The sequence below is a fragment of the Eucalyptus grandis genome, chromosome 3 (genome assembly GCF_016545825.1).
Source record: "Eucalyptus grandis isolate ANBG69807.140 chromosome 3, ASM1654582v1, whole genome shotgun sequence".
Classification (NCBI taxonomy): domain Eukaryota; kingdom Viridiplantae; phylum Streptophyta; class Magnoliopsida; order Myrtales; family Myrtaceae; genus Eucalyptus; species Eucalyptus grandis.
Window position 1 is genome coordinate 15,500,757 of NC_052614.1, and position 13,038 is coordinate 15,513,794.

The 13,038-nt window shown below is 39.6% G+C and overlaps 1 protein-coding gene across 1 annotated transcript; it reads left to right on the forward strand.

Annotated features, from left to right (window-relative positions):
• Positions 1–12,393: 12,393 nt before the first annotated feature.
• LOC120291674 lies at positions 12,394–12,750 on the forward strand. The gene has a single exon (XM_039309356.1). It carries the CDS (start codon positions 12,394–12,396, stop codon positions 12,748–12,750), a length of 357 nt encoding a protein of 118 aa, XP_039165290.1.
• The last annotated feature ends 288 nt before the right edge of the window (positions 12,751–13,038 follow it).

The following is a 13,038-nucleotide window of genomic DNA, read 5'->3' on the forward strand; positions in this document are numbered from 1 at the left end:
GCCGGATTCCACAGGGAGATTCGGGATGCCGAATGTGGGGGCCGGAAGCCTTGTCGGAGGTCTTTGCCCGAAAAGGAATGCCTCGCGATGCTAGGATTGAGATGCGGGATGCCCGGCCGGGGGTGTAAATGCCGGAAGCCCTATCGGAGGTTTCGCCGAATGGAATGCCTCGTGATGCTAGTTGAGATGCGAGATGCCCGGTGTGGGGGCCGGATGCCCGGTGGCCATGGGATGGCTGGAATGCTGGGAACCCTATCGGAGGTCTTTGCCCGAGGGGATGATAAAATTGATAAATTGAAAAATGAGTGATGTGGTGATCAAGATTGAAATCCAAAAGTGGAAATTAAATCATGACATGATATGCATGATGTTATATGCATGATGATATGCATGATGATGATGATGATAATGATGATATGTGATGTGAAATAGGGATGATCACCTATGATATGATATGCATGATGATATGCATGATGATGATGATGATGATGATATGTGATGTGAAATAATGACGATCACCCATGATATTATATGCATGATGATGATGATGATGATGATATGTGAAATAGGGATGATCACCTATGATATGATATGCATGATGATATGCATGGTAATGATAATGATGATGATATATGATATGGCTCGAAGACATGTATGATGAAATGATGCTATGATGATGATGTCATGTATGATGTAATGATGCCATGACATGTATGTTACAATGAGGATACACATGAATGTGTTATGAATTGATATAATGATGCATGATAGTATGCACATGGCTTGCGTGGTAAGTAATGCACCAATGCATGTATGATTGCATGATGCGTTGAGTTGTTATTGGATTTCCCTATCTCTTGAGTGGTTGTACTCACCCCTTTGGGAATAACATTTGAGTTAGCAGTATGCCGTTCCCGTCACGCGGAGGGTGTTTACGGTCTACCATCCGATGTAGAGGTCGAGTGTCTTTGAGATAGACTGTCCCTTCCCACTGACTTTTATTCGAAAGTACGTTGTCTAGTGATGTACGACATAGGCTTGAAGTGGGGCCTTGTCATTCGAGTTCATTTACGTACACGTTCGTCGGGATGGAGCGATGCGAGGATGTTGCGCCGCCACCGCCTGATGCACCGGGTTGGGTGTGAGACCGCGCGCGATGAGTAGGAGCCGGATCTTTTATGTAGATAGCCGACACTTTTGATGGGGGTTTATGCTCGTATGATGTTGAGGGTCGAGGGTTTCTTTTTTGAGGTTTTAGGGGACGTGGCTGAGTCCTAGCTTTTCCTTTTGTTGTACCGACCAAAAAGAAGTCCCATCTTAAAATATATGTAAATAAAGTGTCGCGGCTTGTTTATAAAATTATGGTGATTAGTGGTGTGTATGTGTATCATGGTTGGTAGTGGGAGAGACGATGATATTTTAATTTGCTTCCGCTAATGAGTTACGCTTGTGACACCCCGAACCCTTCGCAGGTCGTCACCAGCGCCGATGTTACACCTTATTACCTTTCTTTCTTTCGAAGAAGATGCGTCCTAATTCATAGACACATTTTTTTTTTCTTTTAAAACAAAACGGTCCCAGCGCAACTCATTAGCGGAAGCAAATTAAAATATCATCGTCTCTCCCCTACCAACCATGATACACATACACACCACTAATCACCATAATTTTATAAACAAGCCACGACACTTTATTTACATATATTTCAAGATGGGACTTCTTTTGGGTCGGTACAACAAAAAGGAAAAGCAAGGACTCAGCCACGTCCAGCCTAAAACCTCAAAAAGAAACCCTCGACCCTCAACATCATACGAGCATAAACCCCCCATCAAAAGTGTCGGCTATCTACATCAAAAAGATCCGGCTTCTACTTATCGCGCGCGGGTCTCACACCCAACCCGGTGCATCGGTAGCGGTGGCGGCGGCAACATCCTCGCATCGCTCCATCCCGACGAACGTGTACGTAAATGAACTCCCGAATGACAGGCCCAAACCAAGCCTATGTCGTACATCACTAGACAACGTACTCGAATAAAAGTCGGTCCGGGAACAGGGACAGTCTATCTCAAAGACACTCGACCTCTACATCGGATGGTAGACCGTAAAACACCCCTCCGCGTGACGGGAGGAAGCGGCATACTGCTAATCTAAAATGTTATTCCCCAAAGGGGTGAGTACAACCACTCAGTAGATAGGGAAATCCAATAACAACTCAATGCATCATGCAATCATACATGCATTGCAGGCATTACTTACCTCGAAGCCATGTGCATACTATCATGCATCATTATATCAATTCATAACACATTCATGTGTATCCTCATTGTAACATACATGTCATGGCATCATTACATCATACATGACATCATCATCATAGCATCATTTCATCATACATGTCTTCGAGCCATATCATATATCATCATCATTATCATTACCATGCATATCATCATGCATATCATATCATAGGTGATCATCCCTATTTCACATATCATCATCATCATCATCATCATGCATATAATATCATGGGTGATCGTCATTATTTCACATCACATATCATCATCATCATCATCATCATCATCATGCATATCATCATGCATATCATATCATAGGTGATCATCCCTATTTCACATCACATATCATCATTATCATCATCATCATCATGCATATCATCATGCATATAACATCATGCATATCATGTCATGATTTAATTTCCACTTTTGGATTTCAATCTTGATCACCACATCACTCATTTTTCAATTTATCAATTTTATCATCCCCTGGGCAAAGACCTCCGATAGGGTTCCCAAAGATTCGACCATCCCATGGCCACCGGCATCCGCCCCCACAGTCCGTGGCATCTCGCATCTCAACTAGCATCACGAGGCATTCCATTCGGGCGAAACCTCCGATGTGGCTTCCGGCATTTACACTCCCCGACGGGCATCCCGCACCCCAATCCTGGCATCGCGAGGCATTCCTTTCGGGCAAAGACCTCCGACAAGGCTTCCGGCCCCCCACATTTCGGGCATCCTGAATCTTCCAGGGAATCCGGCAATACATCTCTGTACATTCCGGCCTCATCCTCCACCACCACCACTTACTCACTTATCATTATTTTGATCTCATTTTAACATGGCATATGATTCACACATGCATCACGATTCATGGTCATACATACACCAATGTCTTATCATACATGCAACAATGCATAATTATTTATTAATAAATTCAATGGAATTTATGGCCAATAAAATAATCCATTTTATTTTATTACTATTATTTTATTATTATTTTTATTTATTTTTATTATCATAAATAAATATTAAATTAAATATCTATAATTTCCCAAAATCATAAAATTCAAGCAATCATTAAACAAACCAATAGGATGAAAATTTCATGCAAAATTCATGGCCAAATTGAATTTCACACGATTTCACAATTTCCACAAAATAGCACATAATATTCGGATAATGACCAGAATACACAGTTTCTGAGTAAATTCGATTAAAATATCCATATGGCCTCCAAAAACTATGAAAGTTTTCAGAGTGATAGCCAAGACATTTTCTCACAACTTTCATGCAGAACTCCAAGCCAGATTATTTTTAGATTATTTTATACAACCTCACGAAGCTTCTGGATCTATTACCGCATCGTCCAGTAAACACATCTCCGAAATATTGAGATTTCACCTAGCTATTCTCTTTCGTTTCCTCTGAAATTTAGATATGTTATACATCAAGGTATCCTATACAAGTTTCATGAAGAGATCCAAGTCAAATAACCAGAGTATAGTCATCATTTAGGTCCTTGAAGTCTCGGGTATCTCAAAATACACCACGAGAATCATTTTCTTCAAGATCTAGTCGATTCACTAGGCTATACTTGTTCATTTCACTTCAAATTTTATTATGTTGTATTTTAAGATGTCTCCTACAATTTTCATGAAGAAACCGAAGTGAGATTCTCAACAAAAACCAACATGCAACCACGAATCCAACAAGAGATCAGTAAAAACTCTCCAGATCTGAGGTCTCCGTATAACAAGACTTGAACCCCTCAAATCTCCATAATTTTCCACGAAATTTAAGTATGTTGTAGTTCAAGATGTCATATACAACTCTCATGAAGAAATCGAAGCCAAAATCGGACTCTAAACACACATTCTAGCTCAAACAAGTCACTAACTCACACGGTCCGAACACAAACAGCCACATCTTCCAACATGCATCATCCATGCCTCGGTTTTGCTCATTAAACACCTAAAACTCAACATGCAAACCACATATCAACAAGCAAGAGAAGCTAGAGGACTTCCACTTGCCTCTAGGATGGACGGTCGACGGTGAACGGCTGCGTACACGGCGGACGAACGGCGGACGGATGGCGGTTTCCCTCCTCCTCTCTCTCGGCCGCTCCTCCTCTCTCTCGCACACCTCTCTCTCTCTTCCTCTCCTTTGGGCGAGCAAAATGGCCGGCCACTCTCTCTCTCTTCCCTTCTTATTTCCCCAATTTCTCATGATTAGCAATCATGAGATTGCCTAAAAACCAACCAATGCATGGCCTTCCCTTTGCCACTTGTCACATTGAATTTTGAATTGAATTTGGGCTTCTTGGGCTTGGGCCTCTATGGCCGGCGACTACTCCTCCCTTGGGCCTCCATTGGGCCGGTCGACTTCCCCTCTTGGGCCCCTCATCTTGGCCCATTAAAGGCTTAGGCCAAATGGGCTTAAGGCCCATTCAAAAATTAACCCCTTTTTCCCTTCTTTTTTTTTATCGCCATCGCCATCGAGGAAAATCATGGGAAATCATCACACTCATTCTCCAAAAGAATCAAATCAAAATGAAGAAACCCCAAGTTAAGCTGGAAAATTGAACGAAATTGAGAAGAAATTACTTCGTATTTCGCACATTTAACAAAATAATTAACTACAGCCATTCCCCTCAAACGTCCTCGACGGGTTGTCAACAATTTCTTAGTCGCATTGCCACTAGATTAATCATTTATCAGCACAAAAGATAATAATAATGAACGCGTGATGTAATTAGTCATCTGGAGACGCTCTATATAGATGAATCCAAGATCGACATCAGTTTAAAATGAATCAGCATTTCAACACGTTTGACTGAGACTAACAATATATGTAAAGAATGTTAGAACTCAAAAAAAAATTGGTGCATCATATGTGCTGCACTCACTATATCTTAGCATTTCGAATTCAGTAAATCGCACGAGAAAATCCCTTTATTGTAACTTAGCTAGTCTAATATTTTTATCTGGTAGCTTACATGTCCTTTTGTGTAGTATTTTTCAATCGAATTGGAGAAATTTGATTTTGAATTAGGGTATCAATTTCGGGTTTTACTCACTGTTTGTTATAGGTGTGTCAATTTGTAATTTTTCATGAGGATGATCTAATTTAACGGAAATTAACAGAGAGCATACAAATGTAAAGTTTCTAGGTTTTTTGTGGTTACAAAATTAGTTTAACATAAATTTGTCATAAGCGCATAAATTAGAGGTTTATTATAACGTTAATTAGAGATGAACGGTTCCAAATTCTGCTTGAAATTTGGAATCTATCCATAAGAATAGATTCTTTAATTTTTAGAATCTAGAATTTACCATTTACCCTACATACTCAAAAACCCAGAACCTACCTTATTACAAGCTTGAGGGTCGATTTCAAAATCTACCTATATTCCATCTATTGTCTTGATTGAACAATTGTAATAAATCTTCATAGCTAATGACTACTATTTGCAAAAATTCATAATCATAACTCATATTTAGATACACGAAAAATATGAAATATTAACAAAATAAATGTTTCCGTCATGAATATTGTCAGAAATAGAAACTCAGACTAGTGGATTCATAATACACACTTATCATTGGACGACACCGCCTCCCTCCACAACGCCATGTACCACTCCGCAATCACCTCCCCCTAGCTTCAGACTTTGGGAATTGGACCAATCTATAATCCGGCTGGACCGGACCATGACAACATTCGTACGATTGTCGCTGTGTGACATCTTTAGGACACACTCTATTATTTTTTTTTTTAGGTTTTTTTTTTTTTTTTTTTGGTCATAAACGAGTTTTATATATATAATAAACTGGACTCAGGCAGGAGAGCCCAAACTGGGAGTGTCGTTATAAAGCAAAGCCCAAAGGGCCTGAGAGGAGAAGATAGCCAGGAGCCTTATTCACTCCAAATTCAAACACAGCAGCCTTCACCTCTTCCATGGTTTTTTTTACCACTAAATAATTGTTCATTTCATCACCAACTCTTCTGGGACATAAATTCAATACAGGTTCAAAGTTTCTAGGCCCCATCAATGTATATAGGTCCCAAAAAAGGAGATTGTTTTTTTTTCAGGTTAGTGGCCAGGTTTTTGTTCCGAGTCATATTCCAAACTATGGGTGGGATGTGGTGATGTAAGGACAGCGAAGGTTACATGAAATGGGCGGATTAATCTTTGTAATCACCTATTATTTTAGTTGATCACTGATGTAACGTACATATTTAATGTTTAGTATAGTTTAAATACTCAACCACTCTTGGCATTCTCTTTATTGGCATTGTGTAATTCTTCATTTTTAATCTGTCTGCGACAACGACGTGACACGGCCACATATGGCGAAGGGTTGTATTGATCTCGGGTTTATGTAATTTTTAAAGAGATGATAAGAAAGGTAGATCATATATAAGCTAAATTAGATAATTATCAAATTTGAGTTTATCAATGATTTTGATGTTTAGTGGAGTGAATCACCTATTGGGGTCCTTGTTTGTTTGGTCTCGTGATTGGATCTCACTTTCAAGTTAATTTATAAAATCATCTCTGATTGTATCGTGATGTTGATAAGTGATGAAATATGGGAGCCATGCTAACCAATGCCAGGAACTTTTTGAGAAAAAAAATAATATGAGAATTCCTGTACTGATATCGGTCTATCATGAAATTTTCAAGTATTTCGTGATGAGAAAACTAAAGTTCGCAATATTTTGATTGGGCAAAGAATGGAAATAGTAAAAGCCTATTCAAATACGCCATTTCATTTTTCAAAGTACGAATTACACACGTCATAGGAAAAGTCTATATACCGACACTATACCATTTTCTAGTTTAATTGTTTTGCAAGTGCTTGAATGGCGATCTTGAACAGATCCTTCATGTTAAACCAGGTTATATAAGATGCACTGCAAAATTTGAATTCTATCTTGTAGTAATACGGTCCGTGTATAGTGCTGATGAAGGATTGCACCCGATGTTCTTATCCTCCATCAATTTGTTCGACCCTTTTTCATTCGAAGCAAGCTTTGGGGCCTTGGGTAAACATGGACATGAAGTGAACATGGGTGGCCTGGTTTTCCACTTGTAGTGCGACTTGTCGAAAGAGACGTGCAATTTGTCGGAAGAGGACGATTGAATTTACGTTTTGAGCTCTATTTTTAATCATTAAGAAGCGGAGATACATGCAATGAACCTATCTTTATCAGATTCGTCAGCTGAACAGAGTTCGTGGGGAGTTCAATTTGCCCGGGGACCCGAGAATATTGCAGATGTCTCTGTCCACAGGGAAGCATTCTGAGCTGCAAGTGCTTCCCACTGCTCGACTCTTGCATGGCTCCCATGTCATGAAATTCTTACCCTCATCACAAGTTACATTACATTCGCCATTACGAATGTTAGTAGACGTCCGAGACGCCCGGATCTTCGCAAACACTGTTTAACAGGTGCAGAGACATCGGCATCGATGCCTCGTGCAAATAAGTTCTTTTCCTCAAAAGGTGCTGAAGAAAAGTAACTAGACGGTGGATTCATTTGCACGTTCTTTACCGTGTATGATGAATAAGATTTCCATGATATATGCGGGCAAGATGAGTAAGAAGACGTGATTCACAAAAGCCAAGGAAAATGAACAGAGGCAAGTGAGCAAAGCCTCCTGCTCACAAGCTTGCCTTTCAATTCCATGACCCAAAAACACAGCGCAGGCACGTAGGCAGATGAGTAACGAGCGAGCCAGCAGAGACTATCTCATTCGCAAAACTAAACTATTTGCCTCAACCAAGAAATCAAATCTTCAATTATATAGAGATAGATCTCCTATTTATTCCACCATGGCACCCCGCACAAAGGTTGTCTAAACGGTCAAGCCAGTGAAGGGAGGCTAGAGACCTAACCGAGCATGACACAACTTACGATTAAACCTGATGAAGAGCTGGTCTCAATATCAAGTGTCTATATCCTGATTGGATTTAAGCAAAAGGCAATTGCAGGATTGGGCCCCATTCCCAACACCCCCTACCACAACCAAAAAGTGGGACTACAATACGGTCCTGCAAAACCTTCCACCGCTACCGACATTAAAGACGTGTGCGAACTCGATTTTACTGTCTTCGAGCTCCTCACATCACTTGCTTCCAGTGTCATATATGTCCGTGCTGCACATATTTATTCACCGAAACATTTTTCCATGGACCAAAAACAAGTTTAGATTGAGGGAAAGCGCATGAGAAGATAATCACTTTCTCTAAACTACTAAATAAATGAAAATTAATCTGAAAATGACCACTTTTCGATGAAATAAACATGCCCTGAATATAACTTTGAATGAATAGATTGGGCAAAGAGAAAATATTTATATAGCTACTACTATAATCACCGAATCACTGTTCCTTCTGGTATTTCAAAGAACACAAATGCCCAGTCAATCGACTATTCGCGAATTTCATTGTCCCTCATCGAGGTTCGAAGGAAGATTGTTTGAAAAGTTAGTGCTAGACCGCTTAAGGCATGTTTGATAACTTGCTCAATAATAACTAATTTTATTCTTTTGTTTCTAGAAGTAGATTTGAAACATAAATCCTTTTAATAAATTTTTTGTTCCCATTCCGAAAAACGAAAATCTGTTCTTTTGTTCCCAAGAATAGATTTAGAACAGAATCAAAAAGTAAAAAAAAAAAAAAATTACTTCTTTGTTCTTGAAAATAATTGTAGAATCAAATCCAAACCTATTTTCTTTTTTCTCTTTTCTTTTCTTCTTTTCTCCTTCTCTCTTCTTCTCCCTTCTTCTTCCCCCAACCAAAGTGGCCAATTGCCGCCGCCGCCATTGGCCATGGTCGATGATCAGGCGGGCGAGGTCTGACAAGCTCATCGGAGCCTCGCCATTAGCCTCGACCTCGCCCAGGCAACATAAGGTCGGTGTCGCCTTGGCCTGGTGAGGCCCAACCTCGCGGTAGCTAGCGAGGACGAGGCTTGTAGTGGCTAAGTGAGCCTTCAACGAGCTCATCATACCTCACCCAATCTATCGCCGAACTGACCACAAAGAAGGAGGAAGAAGAAGAGAAAGGAAAAAGAAAAATAAGAAAAATATAATAAAAGTATTTACAAAATTAAAAACAAAAAAACAAAAAAATTTAGAGTCTTACCAAATGCATTTTTATTTCGGAAATAAAAATTTTGGACGATTACCAAAAACTTGAAAATTGTTGCCAAGAACAGAATAATTTCTTAGCATAAATTGTTTCCGAAAAAAGTCATCATGGAACGCACACTTAGAAATCTTTCTTTTTCCCTTCTTTTTTCATGAAATTAAGTGCGTGCCACCTTAGACGCCACTTAGTTATATTGGTAGGTCAATGTGATTTTCACGTCCCGTTACACTTGAACAAAAAAAAATTATTCGAGTGAAATTTTCTACATCTCAGGCTTTGTTATTATTATTAGCTGATTATGTAGTTGGCTCTACTTCCATGTACCTAAAATTGTATATGTCCGCTTCATAGCAAGATTCAGGTTTAATTTCCGGGTACCATCTCGCCATCGCCATCGCCATCGAGGAAAATCATAGGAAATCATCATACTCGTTCTCCAAAAGAATCAAATCAAAATGAAGGAACCCTAAGTTGAGCTGGAAAAATTAAGGAAATTAAGCAGAAATTACTTCGTCTCGGGCACGTTTAAAAGGATGATTAACCACGACCATTCCCCCTAAACGTCCTCGACGGGTTGTCAACAATTTAGTCAACAATTTCTTAGTTACATCTTCACTAGTTTAATCATTTATCAGCGCCAAAAATGATAATAATGAACATGTCATGTAATTGGGTCATCTGTAAACGCTTTATGTAGACGAATTAGAGATCGCCATTAGTTTGAAATAAATTAGCATTTCAACACAATCAACCGAGACTAATGATATATGTAAAGAATGTTATAACTCAATTTTTTTTTTTTGGTGCATCATATGTGTTTTTTTTTTTTTTGACAGAAATCAACTAATATATTGATCATTACACCCGCAGCTATAGCATCCGTATACACTAAATCCAGCAAGATGTACGGGCCGGGGGGGAGAAGTTCCGTTGAGGGCCGGGTTAGCTAATTGGGCTTTTGCAACCCAACAACGACTAGGTTAGATGAGCGTCGACAGTGACGTAGACAGAGGTGAGAGAAGGTGGATAGCCAAAAGAAAAGCTCGTCTATCACAGGTCGCAGCTCCCATGGCGGCGATCTTGTGCCATGCGTCATATGTGTTGTGTTCACTATATTTTAACATTTCAAATTCAATTAATCACACGAATAAAGTAATGTAGCTAATCTAATATTATTCTCTAGTAGCTTACATTTACTTTTGTGTAGTATCTTTCAATTCAAATAGGAGAAATTTGATATTAAATCGGTATACCAGTTTAGGGTTTTACCCACCGTTTGTTACAAATGTATCAATTTGTGGTTTTTCGTGATAATAATCCAATTTAACAATAACTGATGAAGGGTATACAAATATACAAGTTTGGTGTTTTTTGTGGTAAAAAAAATAATTTGGTATAAATTTGTTATAAGTGCATCAATTTGAGATTTTTGCGGCATTAACTAAGGGTGAGCAATTCTAGGTTCCGCTTGAAATTTAAAATCTATCTATCAAAATAGGTTCCGTGATTTTTGGAACTTATAATCTACCATACATATCCAAAAACTTGAAACCTACCCTATCATAGATTCTAGGGTCAGTTTTAGAATCTACTCATATTCTATTTGTAGTCTTAATTGAAAGATTACAATGAATCATCTTCACTAATAATCACTATTTGCTAAAATCCATAAATTATAACTCATATTTAGATATATGAAAAATATGAAATATTAATAAATTAAAAGTCTCGGTCATGGAGATAGTCGGAAATAGAAGCTTATACTAGTGGATTCATATTACACACTCATTATTAAATGCCATAAAATGCCATAGGGCTTGCGCAAAGGCATAACAGAAAAAACCCAGACTTGTTTTAGGACAGGTTTCCGATTTTGGATCTTGAAAACTATTCTACATATTCTAGAAGAAACCTAGGATTGACCCCAATTCTAGCCCACAATTCTAGCCCACAACTATTATCACTTCTAGTATTGGCCCCATTTTTTTTTTTAAAAAAATATTTAAAAGAAAATGATAAAAGGGAGAGGTGGATCATTAAAAAGCAGTTAATACGATGACTGGACTAGCCAATGCAACGAGCAGAAAAAATGAATAATCCCCCTCATAACGCGTAGGAGTGTTCAATCAAACCGATTTTACCCAAGAAAAGGATTGCACTGCCCAAAAAAAGGTCTGCAAACTAGTTCCCGAATAGGTTCCAAATTTTTCAAACTTGTTATAATTGGGCTGAGAACAAGTTTTGAGTGAATGCCCAACAAGAGAATTGGCTTCGAATCGATTTTGTAAACTAAAAGTCAAAATCTTAATTTCTTTTCTCCTAAATTCTAACAGCAACACTCTTTCATCATTTGTCTCTTCTCAGAATTTCTCGCTAGTTTTTTCTCTTCCCCTAATTCTTTATAAATGAATAGAGAATGGATTTTATTTTTTTTATTGTTCATCTTTTACATTGAATCATTTCAATATTCATGGCCTCATATAATTTTTTTTATAAAAAATAATAAATAAATAAAACGAGTTCACAACTAAACCTTGAAACCAGGCCGAAAAAACAATGTAGGCTCCAGGACCAATTACTGACAAACGGAATAGGTTTCAAGATCTAAAAAGTAATAATCAATTTAAACATGGTAGATTCCATATTCTAGCTCTAGTACCTAGTCCTTCTAGAACCCATCACCCCTAATGGTGTGCTTTAGAACCTACTCGTTCTAGAACCCATCACCCCTAACAGTGTGCACTCCCCGTCACCTCCACGTGTCCAGTCTTATCCCCTTGTCCTCTCCTCCCCTCTATAAAAAGCCAAAAAGCCACCCCCGAAGGAGGAGAAAGAGTAGAAAACCAGTCAGGTTTATACGGTTGCAAGGACCACATCCGCTCTCCATCTCCATCTCACGTCACTCTCACTCTCTCTTTCTCTCGATTTCTCCGCCGCCGTAATGGCCACCGGCCTCCTTCCCTCCGGAGCCCTCGCCGTCAAGGCCGCGGCCTCCTCCTCCTCCAACAACAAGTGGCTGGCCCGGATCTTCGGCTTCTCCTCCGACCCGGGCTACATTGACTCCGCCGGCGGCAGCAGCGGCAAGGTCGCCTACCCCAGGAAGGCCGACTTGGAAGGCTCGGGCTCGAGCCTGTCCGCGGCGGGGAGGCCCCGCCCCGACCCGATCCGGTTCACGGAGGAGAAGGCGCGGCTCCTCAGGCTCATGACCTCCGACGCGGCCTCCCGCCACGACGCCATGTATCACTCCGCGATCGCCTCCCGCCTCGCTTCGGACTTCGGGAACCCGACCGATCTGTAATCCGGCCGGACCGGACCGGACCATGTTAACATCAGTACGATTGTCGCTGTATAACATCTTTAGGACACACTTTTAATTTTTTTTTTCCTTGGTCAGATGTCGTTCCGAGTCGTAATATTCCGAATCATGGGTGGGATGTGGTGATGTAAGGACAGCTAAGGTTACGTGAAATGGGTGGATTAATCTTTGTGATCACCTATCATTTTAGTTGATATTTGATGTAATGTACATATTTAATAATGTTTAATATAGTTTAAATATTTGACCACTCTTGGCATTCTCTTGATT